This window comes from Agelaius phoeniceus, chromosome 14 (assembly GCF_051311805.1).
Source record: "Agelaius phoeniceus isolate bAgePho1 chromosome 14, bAgePho1.hap1, whole genome shotgun sequence".
Lineage (NCBI taxonomy): Eukaryota > Metazoa > Chordata > Aves > Passeriformes > Icteridae > Agelaius > Agelaius phoeniceus.
In genome coordinates, this window is record NC_135278.1 from 6,205,638 (window position 1) to 6,222,688 (window position 17,051).

Genomic DNA, 17,051 nt, shown 5'->3' on the forward strand with positions numbered 1-17,051 from the left:
TACTATAAGATGGTGATTAAAAAACAATATATAGAGAGATCAAAAGGAAAGAATTCTAGGAAATCAGTCTGGAAGGGAAGCTATAAGAAGTGAGAAGTTACCTTCTATCAATTTGAGCCATGAGCAAGAGGGAAAACAAAAAGCTCAAGCTGTCAAGTTACAGCAGTGTGCAGCCAGGTATTTAAGTAGCATTACCATCACATTTGCCTTGGTTTTGCACTTTTCCCTAAGGATGCAGTACTGCTTCCCATCAGGAACATGCTGATCAGACAGACTGGCCTTTTATTTAAACCAGAAAAGTTCCTTTTATATTCACATATTACATACACTACATGTTGAATTTCAAATAACAGGCTCAGCTAGGAAATTTACACTGAACCTCATCTTGATATTTCATAATATTTTTCATAAAAATACCTTGCTGATCCAGGATATTGGTGTTAGGCTTTTGCTCCAAAACTGGATTAAGAAATGAGATCATAAACCCCCACACTCCTCACCCCACAAAACCCAGCACTGCTCACCTAATTTATCACAGACAATTTTCCTAGCCAGCTTTTCTAGTAATGCTTAAGCTGAAGCCAACCAAAATCTAAGAACAGGTGTAACTGTAAAATTAATCCTACAGAAGACAACAGATGCTTAAAAACAAGTGTTCAGAGCTGATCCCAAAGATACTCTTTTAGTCACTCTAACCATGAATCTGAGATTGCCACACAGAACATGGGTAAAGCTCATTTGTCTGTCAGATGCAAGATGTTCTGGAGAAGGAAAAAGTAGCCTCAAACACTGCAGAAACACCTGCATGTGGTCTCTGCAGGAGGCACAAGCTGTCCACGTCCACAAACCACTGACTGAAGAAAGCTTTGTTACATGGACAATGAAATGGGTTTGCTCATGCTCAGTGCCATTTCTGTGGTTAGCATAGCACAGATCTCTTCCTGCCTTGGTAATTTCTCAGCAAACTGGAGAAGGAGCCTCAGGAGAAAGGAACTCTTCAGCTTCCCAAGCTCACCTCAAATCTGATGTCCCTCTAGCACTTCCCTCAAACTCTACACATCTACTTGGAATTTCACAGTTCCAATCTTACTGCATCATGAGTGACAGAAATGTTTCAAAAATTTCCCTTCAAAGAAAAAACAAACCTGGATAATTAAGTAATATAAAACAGAATTCTTCAGACTTACATATATTGCAAAATGAAGTACTGAACAATTAAAATACATCCAGATGTAGAATGATTTTCCACACTGGCATAAACAGCAAACATTTCAGTTGCAAAGGAGAGCAAAAATTCTGCACTTACTGGCAAAGAATGTTCAAGAATTACAGCACCTACAATCTACATAGCTGTGAATTTCACATAGAAATCAACATTTGCTCTCCAACATCAAGAGCAATGGTGAAGGACAACACAGAACAATCTGAGCACCCATCAGCTCATGCACAGTAAGGAAGCTGAGGATACCTGCCAAAACCCTTAGCTCAGGAAACTAAAGTGACCACAAATTGTCAAGGAAAGCTACATACGTTTGAAGTCTACTCTTAAAAGCTTATGTAGCAATATTTAACTTGATTTTTATCTGGTGTGTATACTCAAGTCAAGTAGAAGCAGTCTGTCTTCTGTTTAAAAGAAAGAAAAAACACTCCCAGGACTAGAGGTGGCTACAAGCAGCTTTTACTTTTTTTCAACCACGTGTTTGACAGCAGGGAATAGCTTCTGGTTTTGTGAAAATGTAAAATAGATATCAAAATGGTATTTGGATTCTAAATCCAACAACTGAAGAGCTAGGAAATACCTGCTTTATGGTTATCCCCATCTCTAAGTTTAGTTACAGACTTGATCTGTGTAATTAAAATGACAAAGAAACCGTACACAACCACAAAATTGAGTTTTCTCATCAAGTACAGAGGAAGGGTTGTACAGGCAACCAGAAATTCCTTTTGACAGTACCTGAGTTCTTGGCTTTTCATGCCAATCAGCACTTCTGAACAAAAAACAAAATGCTTTTTAAAAATACACTTTTACTACCTTTGAGACTTCAATAAAGAATAAAACAGCCTGTCAGACTGAGCAGCTGTTCCACAGGACAGAATTGTTTCTGTAACTGGCCAGACCAAGCAATGGCTGTGGCTCACACTTCTGCTCCCAGGGAGGAAGATCTGAGATCCATCCAGCACACTGGCTCTGCAATCAAAGCAGCCTTAAGGAACCCACTATTCCAGCCCCCCCTCACTAAGCCCAGTCTACACTGGGGGCACCCACATTGAACATGTCTAAATTGGCACTTTGGTACAAGCAATTCTTGTTTTTCATGTAAGCTGCCTCTGCTCACATGTTGGTTCAGGTATGTGAGGTTTTTCCTGAAATCTCTACCAGTAGAAAACTAAACCAGAAGCTCTGATCTAAAGGCTGGGACAAGGAAGGGTCATGCTGGTGCTGATCTGCTGCACAGCACTGCCAGTGCTGCCCACACAAATCAGATTTGTTACTTGAGGTGCAACAAGCACCCTTGAGAGAGGCACTGATTATTTATTTCAGAGTTGTGCAAGGCTGGGTGCTCAGGGGTATTTCACAAGTCAAGCACACAAACTATCAGAACTTCTTACACTTTATACATTTTAGCAAAGAAAGGAATTAGTGTCCACTGGCTACAAGTTACATAGTTCTCTTTACAATCAGTATTCTATCTATCTTCCAAGGGCTAAGGACCTCCCTTGTTTCTCATGCTAATACTCCATATGTCCAGCCTCTCTTCCTCTGGATCTGGGTTTCTTGGCTTGGTGGTCCATCAGTCACTGCTGTGATCTCCCCCTGCCAGAATTTCCTTTGATCCACTCAGAACTGATTCAGCAGAGATGCTGAGTTGGCTTTAGAGGCTTCATCCTTTTCTTGGGGGTTCTGCCAACTGTCCTCATGGCCTGTGAGCTCTGCACTGCCTGTGCCCACTATCAGTGTCACATTCTTCTTCCCAAGCCTTGTTAGTTGCCCCCACATCTGAGATTCTGAGATCACTGAAGCCTGTCAAGCCCTAAATCTTAACAAAGCAATTCATAAACCACTAATTTGTTTTTTTTAAAACCTGGACATCACTTAGTTCTTACCTGTTAGTCACTATTTGCTTCACAGATTAAATTTCCCTCCTTGCTGAGCAGGCTTCAAAGTACACAAAGATCAAGGACCATCCTTTCTCAAGAAAATTATACATATTCCACATTTTGCAACATGAGGATGAACTCAACAGATGAACAGATGAATTCTTCACCACACTGCAACATTAGAAAGGTCTGGACATTTCCAAAACAAGATAACACAGTGCTCCAACTCTGGAGTGTGTTCAGCTATTTTGGCACAGCATGATTTAAATGGGAAATAAAGAACACATAACCAGGATCACTCCTCAGTCTGGCATGTGAAGGTGTAAATTCACATACCATGTCAAAAGGACATAATCCATTACTTCACATCAAGGATTATCTTCCTCTCCATTACTGAATGTGTCTTGGCTCCAAAAATCTTTCAGAGTTTGAACTGGTAAGCAGAAAATCCCACTGGAAGCTTTTTTGTTTTGGCACTTGAGTATTTAGTCTAGAGTATAGCTGCTAAAATGCTTTACTACCAGAAAGAGTATTTTCTTGACAAGTCAGCAAGACTTCTTAAGCTGCCATATTACAGCACAGGGCATCTTCCTCCCACTTAAACTCACCATCATTTGTCAGTTTAATGCTGACAATTTCTATTCTGGCTTCGAATTTTTTTTAATTCCAGATTTCTGTCTCACAGACAAGTAATATAAGGGAAAGTAATCCTCATCTGGCAATGAAGCAAAGCCTGGGTATATTAAGGAATATCTCAAATATACATAAAATTCCCAAGACTTACACCAGCCTCTGTATGTTCAGTAACACACATCCAACCCTTTGTCCTGACAAGCTTACAATCTAAACAGACATGAGACAAGCTACAGCCAACCTGCAGTAATCAGTGTTTGCTACATGACTTATCTTTTGTGCAGATAAAATGCCTTGTGGCTGGATAAACTGAGCAGAAACATTTTTGAAGTAAGCTAAACTGCTGGAAGACAAAGAACATTGGAGAACAAGGCAGCTGCACTGAGATGAGAGCAGAAAAAAGCCTGAAGAAGCTGGGTAGACCAGCAGTCCCTGAGCACTGAGAGAACAGGTCTAGTAACCATTCCAGCATGTTCTCCTGAGACCCTGCTGCAGCAACTTCAGCACCTGCTCTGACTGGCTGATGCCTCCCACTGGCTCTGTCCTGCTCATGCCAGACCTCATGGCAGCGTTGGAGAATGGCCACAGCCTCTTCTATTAGCTCAGAAATCATTCTACAGCACCTCTCATTAGTGCATGTAACAACCTGGAGTAAACACTGAGAAACCTTCCAGTTCTAGGTCAGTCTACAACAGAAGAAGTTCTGGGCACTACATCCTGCTTCCACTTCTGGGAACAGTGCTGAGGTGCCAAAGGCAGGAGGGCTTGGTTTAACACCCAGATGGTTGGGGATCTGCTCCTGTGCAGTTACACCTGCTGCTAGCTGCCACTGAGCTCAGGGCTCCTTCAGCCTTTGAACTACACACACCCTTCCTCAGAAGGCATTCACTGACACTTGGAAACACATTTGTGATAATCATGTCTCCCAAGCACTAAACTATTTTGGTTCTACACCAGAGTAAAGACTTTATTTTTTATTTTCACCTGAAGTGTGCAACCTCCTCTAGACCTGTGAGCACATTATCCTAGCAAGGGGCAAACAATCCCAGGCTGGAAGAACGATGAACATCAGACTGCTGGACAGCCACAGAAAAGCACAGAACTCAGAACTCTCTTCCCACAGCCATTCCACTATTTTATCACACACACAAAAAGTATCAAATAACTTCACATTTTCTGTGGAACTCCAGCCTTCAGCCCTGATTTAGTTACCTTTTTGCTAAGGACAGATTTCAGCAGTAAATGCCAGCCTTGCTGGGAATATGAGTCTGTACTTTTGAACCAGCTCCAACCAAGTAGCACAACTTAAATGGGAAAACACACTCCACCAGAAAGAATATCTCAAAAAGCAAAAGCTACTCCATTATTCATTATCACAAAAGGTTTTGCAGTACAATTCACAATCTAAATTATTTACCACTTCTGCAAATAATCAGTAACAAGTAGAAACATGTATCCAAAGAAGTTCCTTAGTTGATGCAACACAGAAATATTACAGACCTTAGATATTGGACATTACAAAACACAAAAATAGTCAACACAATGGCAAATTTAATTTTGACGGATGGAGATGGTAAAAACTCAAAAAATTACACATTGCATGTTTTTTGTAGATCAGTATTTCAGATAAGGCTGTAACACTAAATTTATTGGGTTTTTTTTAACATTAAGATGTAAGTGGTGTTCTTCATAATACAGTCCTTTTAGGCAGGCAAATAGCAATAATCAGCTCCTTTAACTTCAAGTCACTGACATGAACTCGCCCATCACACCAAGTGTCTTTAACCAGGATCCTTAAGAGTGGCCCTCAGCAAGAAAGCCTCAAGCACACAGAGCTCATTCCTGCCATGCCCAAACACAGGGCAGGCTGGGAGAACACTGTGGAAAACTTCCAGAATTGTTTATAAACTGCGTCACTTCCAGATTTTGCATCAGATGCGTTTCAGAGCATAAACACTGAGTCCTCTCCCCCAAAAGGCATGGAATGAGAGTTCCTCTTTTTGTTCAAATCTGAAGGAAAAGCTGCTGAAGAACCACATTTTGCAATGTTTTTGACTTCCAGAATGCAATCAAGATTTAGGACATATATCCTATATGAATGCTTTTTTTTTTTTTAGCTGAATATTGAATTTTTTGTTGCTGTTCAGTTACCACTGTCCTCAATTTAATCAACATTGGCTCCACCAACAGAAATAATTTTATTCAGAAAGGAAAATATAATTGGTTTAGAAGTGCATACTGTAGAGGCAGAACTGCATTATAAATTAACATTCTTATGCATTTCACACTCAATATTAAGCCTTGGGGGTTTCATCTGTAATCACATGAATGACAATATACCTTAGAAGGGCCAGAAATAGGATGCAAAAAAAGTCAAAGACATGCAAGTAACGGTGACAATGGTCCCTGTAACAATGCCATGACAGGCCTGGCACTGGCCATTCCCCAGTCAGACTGGAATCCACTGGTGCTACTCCTCCATTGCTATGAGGACAAAGCACAAGTGAGAAAGGAGAAATTTCAACATTTGTCTATTTACATTCACCTACTTATAATTGCCTGGGAGTTCCCTCAGAATTAAGAGGTGGGAATTGAAGCTGTTGTGACAAAGCCATAAACAAATAAGCCTGATGGCACCACTGCATTTTCTGGAGCTGTCAATCACACACTGTTCCTATTTACTAAATTCATTTCTTAAAGGTGCTCACTAAAAAGGGGGGAAATCACTAAAGGCACAGGTTGATTTAGGTTCCTGTGCCATACTGTCAGACTGAACGATCTTTAAAAAAACAAAACAGCAAACAGAACTCTTCAGCTAAACAGACTGTGATTACACTGATGTGATAGACTCAATTACTTAACTGCCAGGGGGCCTAATGCTGTTCATGCAGACAGAAGCAAAGATACACATAAAATTACTGGAATATTCAAGATATCTCCTGATATCTCAAGAACTATGGTTTTCTTTTCTTTTCAGAAGTTCATTAAAAGCAACACAAGATCTGTTTGGGCAGCCAGAAGAAAAATTCAGATAAATAATAAAATAAGGATTTCCTGGCCAAAGTGTGGCAAGGACAATTCACAGTTAGAAAAAACAAACAAGCAAAAAGAGCTAAACAGCCAGATATGGTCACTATGTTTTAGACACATAATTTAAAACACAAAAACTATGCCTCAGTATTTGCAAATTAAGTATTGGCAAGCCATTATGTAAGTTAGATGCAGAATAAAATCCCAAGCTATTTTTGATAAATCAACAGAAGTTGTGCTTCAACATAGCTCTTGCTGACTTTACTGATATAAAGATAGAATATTCTGGGTTTACAGTAACACTGCAGATCCTACAGCCTAAGGGCTGATGATATGGAAAAGAAATTGTTTACATCCACACTGGCCAGACACTGTCTTTTAAAAATATTTGTTTCAAGTACCACAGAATTGAATTTCAGAGTCACTGACATAAAACAGAAAGTGAAACCCTGGAAAGATTTGTGACCCAAGCCCCCATCTCCTCAGTCCAGAACCTTGTTCGTGGGGATATTTGCATGTGAAGCAGGGAGAACTGCTACAGAAATACCAGTTACTGCCTGACTGCTGCCTCTGAGGCAGCTGCTAATTCCCCTTGGAGCTCCAGGCCACACTGACACTCTCAAGGATGTCCATGATTCACCAGCAGAACACCGTTTACCCACTTGACAAAAATTTCTACAGATCAAGTCAAACTACAGACTACAGGTCTTTTTTACAAGCATCTTTTGAAAGACATCTAAAATTCGTATTTTCCCAGGATTCATTCATAAACCAGGACTACACTAAATCAGGACTCTCCCAAGATGGTACATACATAGATGCAGTTTAACTATTTCAGTACAGGATTTTAGAGCAGCAAGCAATAAAGCTATTTCTACCAGAGACAGCCCTTAAAACATTTTCACACCGCCATTCACAATAACAATTTAATCCTGATGGGAATGACTGAGCTCTACTACATCCTAGAATACAGAGACAAGATCACTGTAGACAGCTCTGACTCAAACGTTGAGATTCAAAAGAAATGGACAAAAAACCCCAACCAAAATGCACACAGCAATAATTAGAAGTAAACAAAAAGTACAGACCCTTGATGCTCCAGCTTCAGGATACAGAAAGTGTTTTTAATAACAGATTGCCTACATGCCTAGTGCTTTGGTTATTGAATATCTACACAAAGCAGTGACCAACAATATTGCTAAATACATTTTTATGCTACTACAAGGAAAACTCCAGCTCCCATTATTTCATAGAACCTCTTTATTTGCAGGTGCCACCATGGACAGTTTCCTATTCCAAACAATATGCCAGCTATTCATAACCCACGGGCAAAGAAAAGCCCCAAAACAAACCCTCCCACAGCATCAATTCACTCAAACAACATTTTCAAAAGCCACTACTATGTGTGAACAAAAGATCCTGGGCCTCTCAGTAATATTTTCGTCTAGCACATTGTTTAAAATTATCTATTTTCAGCAACTTCCCCAGCAGCAAAAAACCCCACAAGCAAATGGAGATGAGCCACAATATGAGAGAACCTCCGTGGAAAAGGTAGCTTTGTTTTCCAGGAACCGTACAGAAAAATGCCTCCATATTTACTTCACCTAAAAGCCTGGGTAAATCCAGGCCCACACTCAGGATATCCAACACAGTGAACACACCAAGCTGTCCACACTCACTGCTGGATGCTCACACATCCCTCGCACCAGCACTTGGAACCACCTTTCTGCTGAGCAGGGAGGGCGATACCCCAGGTTTTATACAGCTTTTACTGCAAGGAATCAGACACCCTTGAAGGTACAGCCCAACCACAACACGGAGCTCCCATTCACCGAGCGCGAACTCGAGCGCTCCCCTCACCCTGCACACCCTGCTCCGGACACACCAACTGCAATTCCCCACCTTAAGGCACGTATGGACCGAACAGGGAACAAATGCCCGATTCCCTCAGACCGCCCCTCTTCCCTGCAGGCACACAGACCGCAGCACCTTCCCCCCGCCCCGCACAGCCCCGGAGCCCGGGCACAGCGACAGCGCCGGCTCCGCTCCCAGCACCCAGGGGACAGCGACTTCCACCCCCGAACACCGAGCACCGTGAGCTCGGACACGCAGGCCGGGCTGCGCCGGGAGCCCCTTTGCCCCCGCACACACAACACACACACAGAGCGCTGTGCCCTTCCACACTCACACACGCCCCTGGGCTCTCGCACACGCTCACACAGAGCCGTTCTCCCCCCGCCTCCCCAGGCACCGCCGGGTGCCCCGCTCCGCTCGCACACCGCGGGCTCAGCGTGCCCCGCTCACAGCCCACACCTGCACGGACGCTCGCCCCGCACTCACGCAGCAAACCCGGCCCCAGTGCGCCCAGCGGGGCCCGGACACTGCAGCCCCACATCATCCACAACCCGGCCGGTGCCTGCACGGAGAGCCCCCAAACACGGAGCCTCCCCGCTGTCCCCCACTGCCCTTTGCCAGCGGGATGCCCGCTCCTCACCCACAGCGGCCGCTCCCGTGTCCCCCCCTCGGCTGCGTCCCCAGCCCTGCCCCGCCACCGCGGGGATCCCCCCGCTGCATCCCCGCACCCGGGCCCCGCACCCGCCACCGCCCGGCCCCAGCGCCCGCCACGCCGGCTCCGCGCCCCCCGCCCTCCGCGCCGGGCCCGCGCCGGCCCCGCTGGGCGCCCGCAGCCCCGGCCCGCCGCTGCCGGGGCCCCCTCACCTGCTTGCGTGGTGTCGCTCAGGTCGCAGCCGCTGCCGGGGAAGTCGCGCAGCTTCCTCCCGCTCAGGCACAGGATGCCCGAGCTGCCCGCCTCCTCCAGGGCCCGCTCCAGGCTGCGCACCGTGTGCGACTGCGGCAGAGCTGCCGCGCCCCAGTGCGGCCCGGACGAGAAGGAGAGAGTCAGGTGCGCGGGGATGCCGAGCCCCGCCGCTCCGCTCCCGGCCGCCGTCCCGCTCCCGCTGCCAGCGCCGTTGTTGCCGCCGCCGCCCCCCTGCCCGGCCGCCATCTTGACCGGCCCCTCCACAACAACGGCCGCGGCCGCTGCGCAGGCGCCGCGGGGCCCGCAGGGGGCGCCGCGGGACGGGGCGGGGCCTCGCGGCGGCCCTCGGCCGCGCCAACCAATCCGCGGCGGCGGCGGCCCCGAGGGGCGGGGCTTCGTGAGGGGGCGGGCGGCTGTGAGCCCGCGGGCTCGTGTGCCGCTAGGGGGCGCTGCCGGGGCTGAGGGAGAGGGATCGGAGCGGGATCGGAGCGGGACCGGGACCCGGACCCGGACCCTCTTGGCAACTGAAGCATCCCGGGAGCAGGGCGAGATCGGCAGGGAGGATCCCGCAGCCGAGACGGGAGCCGGCGCAGTGGGCGCCGTTCCAGAGGGCGCGGATGCGGGAAGCTTCGGAGCCGAAGGAACACGGGGAACATCGGCTCGGCAGCCTCGGTTCTGCCGATGCCCTCACGCCCCGCTCGGCTCTGTCCATTGCCCTCCGGCACCGCTCACCGCCCCGGCCCCGCACAGCATCGGCCGCTCCTCAGGCCCGCAGCTCTCCTGTGCCGGGAGCATCGGAGCCTCTGTGGGCTCTGCCTCGCAAAGCCGGGCACCGGCAGAGCCGGGCGCGGACTGCAGAAATCACCCACGAATTGTCTGTGGCAGAACAAAGGCAAAACGAGCGAGCGTCACCTGAAATGGGTGAAGGAACGCTCACAAAAGCCCCACAGACACGAATGCACCGAGCTCAGAATGTGAAAGGGCAGTGGGGAGACATAAATCAGAAGCCGCTTGCAAGGTCCAGGGCCCAGTTACCTGAATAAAGTGCTACAGAGCTGCTGGCATACTGAATGCATGGATAATTACCTCTCCTACCATGTAATCAGTCCTTGCTATGTGCTGCATATTTGTCTTCCAAAAATGGCTCTGGATCTGTGATGAGGAAATGCTAATGAAAGCCTCATAGACCAACATTGTAAAGCAATTGTCATATGTTTGATGAGCAAAATTCCCTTTTAAGCCTTGAACCTCAAGAAGGTTTGGGTTGAGTTGGTTTGGGTTGGTTTTTTGTTTATTTTTGCATGCATATGTCATGCCTAATTGGAGGATCTAAGGGAAATTCCCTCTCCAGGGGGTATGGAAGAGACTGGCCTTCAGCCAGCAACGTCACTGACAGACAGCTGAGCCATTATTGATCACTAAGGGCCAGAGCTGAAATCCCATGTGGCTGATGTCTGGGTGACATTCAGCAGAAGCCCTGAGCCAGGATCCCTGAGCAGGTCCTGAACAGTGCAGGGGTCAGGGCAGAGCTCTGTGGCTTTGGGGATCTCCCTGTCCTGGCACACAGATTGCCCTTCCAGCCAGGAGCTCTGTGTGCAAAATGCAGCTGTGGGGGGAAAGGGTCCCATTGTCACCTGCAAACGGTGTGGCTGTCTGCCTCCTCTGCCCTCAGCTCTGGGTACTCATGGGGGCTGTGGCATTCAAGCTTTCAGACGAATATCTGCCAATCAGTCTGGCTGGGCCACAGCTTCTGCTCCTGCCCTGAAAAAAACAATCATTCCCTGGATTCCCTACAAGAAAATCAGGCCAACCTGTATAAACACTGCTGAGTGCTGCCCTTGGTTGAGGTTCCAGCCAGAGGGGGTGGAGGGTGAATAAACCCAGACTGGTGTTGGGCCAAGTGTGTAGGATGATTTTGTCTGCAGACATGGAGCAGGAGGCACAGTGGCTCTGCAGCTGGCTAGAGTGAATCAGAGCAGGAGCCAGGACCAGCTCCAGCACATAAATTCTATTAAATGTTAGAGATAGTTGCTCTGAGTTTCCAAAGTGTGTGGCACGGCACAGAGCCAGCTCAGAGGTGCAGTTTGGTTGTCCTCTCTCTCAGCCACATCATTCAGCCTCTTCCTCTTTAGAGCCCAACTTAGATAAAGAAAGAGGCTAAGCTCTCTTTGTATGAAATAGGTCTGACAAATTACCAAAGATTTAAAGCATTTTTTTGTCACCAGAGTTCTCACATATTAGGGGCCTTTTTATCTTTAACCGAATACTCACTGTACCTGCAGGTGCTCATACAAAAAGCAAGCCAAGCTTGCTCAGTCTCACATCTCACATCTTCAAAGGAACTGAAGTTTCCTATGCTGTAGGCTGGAAGCAATGTCTGAGGCTTTTCCTAACTGTTCACCAAAAATTCCCAATCTGCAAACTGTCTTGAGCAAATTGCTGCTGACTCAGGCAAAAGTTTGAAAGCTGACAGCACATTCCTGTGGTAGAGCAGATTTACCTGTGGGGGTCATTTATCACCTCCAGTAGCTGCAGAACCAAAACAGATGTCTGGAATGCTAAGGTCTAATTACTTTTATTTATAATTTCACAGCCTTTCAACAGTTCTTTTTTTCCTATGCCCTCCTTTTTTTGTCATTTCACAAGCAAAACCAGAGTTAGTAGTCTAGTGGCAGAAGGCTTCCCAAAGCAACCTTCCTGGCACAACGAGCAGTAAGCCATAGTTGTGCCATCCCTCAGTTTCTCCTGTAGAACAGAGATTGTTATTTATTATGGAAGCTGAGTAGAGGAAGAAGTAGAAATGCTCAGATGTTGCCATGAGACTTCACATGACAAACATATTTTCTTGCAGCCATGCCAGACAGAATCGAGTTTCAGGAGTTTGAAAATTTCTGAAAATCCACACTGCCATGAAGAGCTTCCACTTTGAAAGTCTTTGTGGTTACCCACAAAGATGAGATGAAAACTCATTAAGATATGACTTCAATAAATGTAATGTTAATGCCTCAAGGAATGGGATCTAGATCAGGCTTTGATCTACCTAACTTTCAACATGGAATGCAAGATGTGGTTCCTCACAACTCTTGCAGTGAGGCAGCCCTTGGCACAGCTCAGAACCAGGGAGTGAGAGCTGTGTGCCCATCCTGCTGCTCTGCCTGCTGCTGCTCCTCCTCTCAGCCCTGCTCAGCATCATGGCTCACAGACCCAGAGCTCCCCAGGGCACTGCCTTCTGCAGAGAGCCAGGCAGGATTATCTGCAGCATTGGTGTGAAATTGATTGTGACAGCAGGGACAGCAGGAGTGGAGTCCTGGCTCACCTTTGTCACCCTGCAGCGTGTGCTGCAGGCTCGTCCTGGGGCAGGCCAGGCCTGTGGGAGGACATCAAAGCACAGTGACAGGCCGAGGTGCTGCCCAGGGCACTGTGCAGAGTGATGCTCCCTCCACACCTCCACAGGGCTGGCAGGGTGCAGAGTGATGCTCCCTCCACACCTCCACAGGGCTGGCAGGCCTCTGCCAGGCCACACAAGCTCTGCCACCTCTGGCCAAGAACAGGGATTGTCAACAGCAGGGACACCCCTGGAGCTTTCAGTGCTCCTGAGTAAAGTCCTTGGACACACAGCAGGGCTTTGTCACTCTGGATTGCCATTTGCTTAGAGAAATTAAATCCTCCTGAAATGTCAGCACAGACCTTTTTTGCATCCTTTAGTGACTTCCTTTTGCTTTAAGCAATTAAACAAGAGCTTTCCTACTGTTTTTGCTGTGCTTCTTTATAAGTACACTCAGTACTCTTCCATGGGTGAGACACTGAGGTAACAGTCACTGTTCCTTCAACACTCCATGATCCTGGTGCCATCTCCTTGATGCCTCTTCAAATCCTTTGTGTTTACTTATCTTATCAGCACATGCTCTATGTGTCATGGATATTGCTTTTCTTCTTCAAGACCTGCAGGTGTGCATAGCTTCCCACAGGCAGTTAAAATAATCTCCAAATACCTGGATTCAAGATTCACACTAAAATGGCACCATCTGGCCCATTTTGAAAGTGAAGCAAGCAAATTATACATATATTCCTTCTTAGATCAAAAGGCAAATGCCACTCTATCTCTACTAAAGGGCAGTCATTTATCTGAAACACCATTTTAAAGAGCTAGAAATAGCTCAAAATACTCCAGCATCTGATGCTTGAATAGAAAAGAAGCAGGCAGGATTCTGTCTAGCTGCCTTGGCAAGCAATATCTGTTCCTTAAGTCTTTTTGTACAGACCACAATGAGAGAGCAGATCCATTAATGAGAATATTCCTGATACCTTTCCCATTGGGAGCATCTGATTCATTGCACAGCTAGCAATGCTTCATTGAGCACGAGGAAACAGTTCTGAAGGCAGTGGGGAGGGCAGCATCTCTCCTTAAAGGCATCATTTCAATCCTCACCTATTCCAGCTACATGCACTGCAAATATCTTCTTGTAGTGCTGCAGAGGCCTTGGTCCTTCACTGAGCATTTTGGTGTGATTTCAAGCAGGATTTGTCCTTTTATTCTATTTTGAATAACTTGTTTGCTGTGCAGTAGCACACTTGTCTTGCTTGTTTCTTGGAGAGATTAGAAACGTAGCCCTCTCAGTGAAGGTTTACTTTAACATTGAGAGATTCCTAAAAGCAGCATAAACTGAAACTTCTCCTACATGACAACAAGCAGCACAGCCAAGGGTGGTGTAGCTGTGGATCTCCATTTACTGGAATGTTGCTTGGCTGGTCACAGATTGCACTGAAGCTTCCAGCTCCCTGTCATTCTGTTCATGAGCTTTTTTATGGGATCACTGTGGGGTGATATAACTCTGCATAGTCCAGAGGTACAGCTTATGGGTGTTGTAGCAGCGGTTTTGCATGTGCCAGACTGAGATGACAATTTCAATACATATAGAGAGAGAGAGGGAGAAAAAGCCAACAACCCCTCTCTAAAAAACTCAGTTTTGCTCTATGCAGGCTGCATCTGCTAAATTTGTAAGAAGCAAAGCAAGGATTTTGTCATTATATGTGATTGATCTTGTTTTCCCTGAGCATAGCTCAGTGATGTGTGTACCTCAGCCACTTTGTGGCTTACAGTGCATACATTCTGCATAAAAACTGAATTATCATCATCAATGTAGTTCATTCTGGGTATGGCCAAAATAAAGAAATACTGGTATAACTAGAATTTTCTTCCAAGAGCCTGAAGAAGTGTTTTGTTTTCTTCCATTTTCTCAAGAAGATGATTTTCAAGTGGTAACATATGGTTGAAAGGCCATGTTCAGCATCTAACAATAGAACATAAGCTCTTTCTAGTGGTGGTTCACCAGTTTTGGAGCAAGCTATTGTAGCTGTACTCCTACCAGTGTTCCTTGTGAAGAGCTGAGAATGATGGTCCTGGGCTTCTCATAAACTAAAAGGCCTAAACATCCCCCTTGTGGGCAAAATACAGTGTCACAAAAGTGATCAGGGTTTTGGTCCATTGAATTAAGTGATTGTTTATGCTTTGAGAAATTCTGGGAGAGGCTGGAAAGTTTCCACACCCTCAGATAAAAAATGTGTGCATGCAGATTCCAAGTCTTACCTTGACATATATTCCTACAGCCACCTGGGCTTAGTTCCCAAGAAAAAAACTTAAACATTTATCAGCAATTGAGTCATGTACTTTTAGGTCCATTTAATGAAAGTGAACAGTCACATATTTTGCAATTTTGTATTAAATAACTGTGATATGAGGTGCCTCTGGGAGTAAAAGACAAAGTGGCCAGTGTTAATTTTGAGATCACGGTGTAAGATTTGTTACAACAATAAATCATGATAAGTAATTTAACATGCAGAAGATTCCTAAATCTACTTAGAGACCAAGAACACATTTCAGATAATACAAGTGTTAGACTCCTGGCATGTGTTCCTTTCTCCCACTGAGTTTTTTTTTTTGTTTAGTTTTAACTAAAAGCCTTCTAGGCTCCTTGGGGTTTCATTGTATGACAAGCAGAGCATCTGATAAATTGAAAGGCCCAGTGCCCCAAAGTAACACTTGCTCTTTTGGAACAAGTTAGTCCTGCCTGTGCCTGTCACGGGGAAGGAATACCTGGTGCCCTTGGCAGAGGTGCCCCAGTGCTCTTTGAGGGCTCAGCTTGATGGTTTGGTGCCCCAGTATCAGTGAGTCAACACAAAACACTTCTAGAAGAAAGCATGACATAAATACTCCCCCTCCCCACTTAGTTTCTTTTTTCATTGTTCATTTATTTATCTCCCTTTTTAGTTGTGAAAGTCACATCCCTGACATTCCTTTTTGAGGATGCAGAATGAAGTCTGTCTGCCAGACACCTGCAGTCCTCTCCAGGGCAGGGGGATTGTGCTTCAGAGGAGGCTCTGGCTCTTGAGGCCTTTTCACCAGCTCCAGCACGTGTCACCTCCACTGTTGACATGAGAAATTGCCCAGGACTGAGGTGATGGCAGTGCTCAGACATACTAAGCAAATGGGACACTTGCCAAGATGTTAAGAGGTCACAGACTGGCAGTTGAGAGATAAGAGCACATATCAGCTCATACTTCCCAGATGAAGAAACATGGCTTGGAAAGGTTTTATCTCTGCCTTTAATGCTATGCACTTGAAGGAAAGCAGTTAATTAAACCTCTCAGCTGGTGAAGTGGAATTTGCTGCAAAAGCTGTGTTGTAGTTTCATGAAAAAATGTCCTTTGAATATTTTAGAATTGCCATTTCTAAACTCTGCCTTTGTCTTCTTTGGTCCCAAATGTTTGTTTCACTAAATGTGATCAAATAGAAACACTGCTGGAAATCTCTCAGCTGTTGCTTCCAGAGTTTCTGAAGATACAAGTGTCCAAGATTTTCTGAAGATACAGTGTCCAAGAAAGCCAGGGAAGCTTTCATGACACTGACCTCACAGAGTGACCAACTCCAGCTGCTGCCCTGTGTGGAAACCTGGGTCATTCAGCCTGTACCTGAGGAGACTGCAGAGCCCTGCTGCAGCCCTGCCCTCGTGTCTCTGGACAGCTGCTGCTTTGCAGGACACTGCCCAGAGCCCTGTCCTGCACCCTCCTTGGGTGCTAGGAAATGATAGAGCTGTAAACCTCCTCTCCCAGTACATCACTAAAAGCTGGGCTTATATGGATACTTCCAGTCCTTTCCCAGCAGCCACAGCTTCTCTGGATACTCTGGCTAAATTGCTGGGAAATCCCAAGGGTTTCTTTGGAGGAATTCTCTTGGACTAGAGAGCATTAGAGCCAGGTTCCCCAGAGAACAGCAGAACCCCCAGCACACCTTGTGTACCACAGAACATTGCAAACATGGTATCAACCCCAGTTCCTCACTTCTCACACCAGTCTGCTTCCATGGTCGTTCTGCAGCATCACTGCAAAATAAAGCAAAGGTTGTTTGCTGCTCCCTCAGCACTGTTCCATTGTTTTCTTTCATGAAAGAACTCCCTAAACCAATACTTTTAGAAGCACTTGATCTTTCCAAGAGCTGTACACATACCAGGAGGCAATTCTTGCCCTGATTGAT

At 46.0% G+C, this 17,051-nt stretch overlaps 1 protein-coding gene across 9 annotated transcripts in view; it reads right to left on the reverse strand.

The window, feature by feature from the left end:
• Positions 1-9,820, reverse strand: part of LRCH2 (leucine rich repeats and calponin homology domain containing 2) — a 39,547-nt gene extending 29,727 nt beyond the window's left edge. For 3 of the 9 annotated variants that reach the window (XM_054641748.2, XM_054641746.2, XM_077186065.1), the window contains exon 1: positions 9,481-9,817. In XM_054641748.2, the coding sequence (XP_054497723.2) occupies positions 9,481-9,766 (286 nt within the window). In that variant the 5' untranslated portion in view covers positions 9,767-9,817. Of the gene's footprint in view, positions 1-9,480 lie in introns of all 9 variants that reach the window. The other 6 variants (XM_077186066.1, XM_077186064.1, XM_077186067.1 and 3 more) reach the window with 5 other exon arrangements.
• Positions 9,821-17,051: the final 7,231 nt, after the last annotated feature.